Genomic DNA, 2,784 nt, shown 5'->3' with positions numbered 1-2,784 from the left:
ATACTATAATATTATATAGTATTAGATAGTATTATATAAAATTATTAGTATAATAATAATTAATAGTATAATAATAATTAATAGTATAATAATAATTAATTAATATAATAATAATATATAATAATTATATAATAATTATTAATGTAATATATATTATATTAATAATAATTATATTAATAATTATATATATTATATATTACAATAATGTATATTTAACATAAAACTGAAAATTTTTTTCTTTTACCATGATAGTCTTCATAAATGATTTCTCTTTTTATTGGATCTCCTTTTAATACAAAATAATTAATATAATATTTATCAATCCATATCATAAAAGGACCTTCTACAATTAATGATTTATTAGTTGATTGTACCGCAAGAAGTTCTTGTTGTGATCTACTCATAGAAGATACAATCCATGTATCATCAATTGCATCAGGTACATCTTTTGTTTTAAATATAATAGTATTAGCTTGTACATCTACTCTAGACATTTTTGTTATAGCAAATTTAGCAAGTTCTTTTGGATCTAATGGTATCGGCCTGGGTACTGGCCAAGGATTTAATTGAGAAAACTTTGGAAACCAATAAAATATGCTCCAACACTTTTTTATAACTAGATTCTTATCACCAAAAATACTTATAATCATTTCTTGCATTTCAAAATCAGGGATCACAAAATTTTTTTCCATCTTATTAAGTATATGTAGAGCTACATCTTGATGTTTTGCATAATAATAAAACATAGTTTGATATTTATTTTTTGGTATATATTTGTTTTTTGGAAATATATCTAACAATTCCTTGTATACTTCTAAGTCTTTATTTACACCAAATTCATCCATATATTTTAAAGCAGTTAAAATAAATTGCAATTGTCCTTTTCTAGCACTATCATCTTTTTTATATATATGTATAATTTCCAAGAAAGTTTCCTTCTCTTTTCTTTTCACATTAAAACGATAAGGTATAATTTCATTCTTAGATTCATTTTTATTATATAAAACTTGTTTTATATGAAGATTATTAACAATGGTTAATCGTATATTTTTATGTTTTTTAATGATTAAAAATTTATTTGATAAAACAATATTTCTCATTAATGTAATCATATTATTAATTTGTTTAAATTTTGTAATACTTATTTAAATTAATTTATAAATATATAAAAGTATATAATAGGTTATCACTGTTTTTCTTCTATAATCTTTTTAATATAGTCAATAAATTTGATATATATATATACATGTAAATAACATTGTAAATATGTTAATATTTATATAAATTGCAATATCAATTTATTAATTAATATCTAATATCAACAAAATTTTAAAGAACATTTTTTAACATAGAACAACATTTAAAACTTTGTATTTGTTTCGAAATATCAATTGCGTAAAAAATCAGAATGATATTTTTTACTATTTAGAACGAATAATTATATTCAATTTAATCAGAGAATTTATAGATTTTAAAAATAATTTCTTTAATAGATTCTTTTATAAATATTGTCATATATTATATGGATATTTATAAGCATCAATAGAATAGAATCATATCTTGAGCACATAAATTTTGCAGAATAAATACAAACAAGTAGTATAAATGATGAAAAAATGATAAAAATAATACTTCTTTATATAATCAATCATCAAAAAGAAAATTTCTAATAATATTAAATAGTCAAACTTAATAATTTCTTAATTTAGTATATGTACTTAAGCAACTTCTAACAACTTTTTAGGTATAATATATATAATTAGATGATAATAAATTTAAGACAAAAAATTCTTTTATTAATAAATCTTTATTAATTAGCTATTATTAATTTATTAATTAGTTATTAATTATCATGTAGTCTAAACTTGTAAACTGTGCTTTGAAATATAGAAAAAAAACAGAAATATATATTTTCTTTCATATAAGTAACACACTTTCTTTATTATCACTTTTATATTGCTCTCCTAATAATCATGATAAAATATTGAAATCATCTTCTAAATGCTCTAAATGAAATACATAAAAAAAAGAAAAAAAAATAGTAGAAGAAAGAGTAAGAATTGATAATTATTGTCATTCTTATCAATTAATATTTCTTGAAAACTAAAGATATTTCTTTAAAAACACATAGAAATAAAAATTGAAAATCAGTTCTTTTGAATATTTTTAGTAAGATAATTTTTTGAAAAAGATATCTTTGACATTCAAAAGATGGCATTGATCATCAAATTTTACCCTATTTCCATCTTTTTTCTATTATTTTTTATTCTTTTCTTATATATTTTAGTTGTAATAGAGATGGCGCTGATTTCCATATTTTTAATAAATTTCTATCCTTTTTCCACCATTTATTTTCCTTGTCTATACTTGTTCTGCATGTGATTACAAAGGAGGTACGGAATATTAATTGAATTAATTGACTCTTTAATTGTTTTTCTTTTAAAATTAGAATGTATTTTAATCTTTAATATAAAAAATATAAATATTATATTCTCAGTTTTACAAAGTATCTCTAAGTCTATTTTATAATATATTTTTACGCGAGGCAACAGCAGCAGGATTAAATATATATTTATATGTATATTTCAGCAATAAAAGAAATAGGAAAGAATCTTGAAACATTTTATAAAAAAATGACGCTCTAAAGTAAACTAAAATGATAAGAAATTTTAATCTTTGGAATAAAAAAAATATGCATTGAATATAGATTTATTCTCAATCTTATATTTTGAATAAATCTAGATATTAAACAGTACCTATTGCAATAAACTTAAATAATATTAT

General features: G+C 19.3%; 1 protein-coding gene across 1 annotated transcript in view; it reads right to left on the bottom strand.

The window, feature by feature from the left end:
- LOC102677855 (evolutionarily conserved signaling intermediate in Toll pathway, mitochondrial) overlaps positions 1 to 1,230 on the bottom strand; it is a 1,903-nt gene extending 673 nt beyond the window's left edge. The window contains exon 1 of the mRNA XM_006619486.2: positions 245 to 1,230. Coding sequence (XP_006619549.1) covers positions 245 to 1,112 — 868 coding nt within the window. The 5' untranslated portion in view covers positions 1,113 to 1,230. The remainder of the gene's footprint in view (positions 1 to 244) is intronic.
- Between the last annotated feature and the right edge of the window lie 1,554 nt (positions 1,231 to 2,784).

The sequence above is a fragment of the Apis dorsata genome, unplaced genomic scaffold, assembly GCF_000469605.1.
Source record: "Apis dorsata unplaced genomic scaffold, Apis dorsata 1.3 scaffold_416, whole genome shotgun sequence".
In the NCBI taxonomy this organism is placed as follows: domain Eukaryota; kingdom Metazoa; phylum Arthropoda; class Insecta; order Hymenoptera; family Apidae; genus Apis; species Apis dorsata.
Note: the sequence above shows the minus strand (reverse complement) of the source record. Positions and strands in the feature narration are given on the sequence as shown.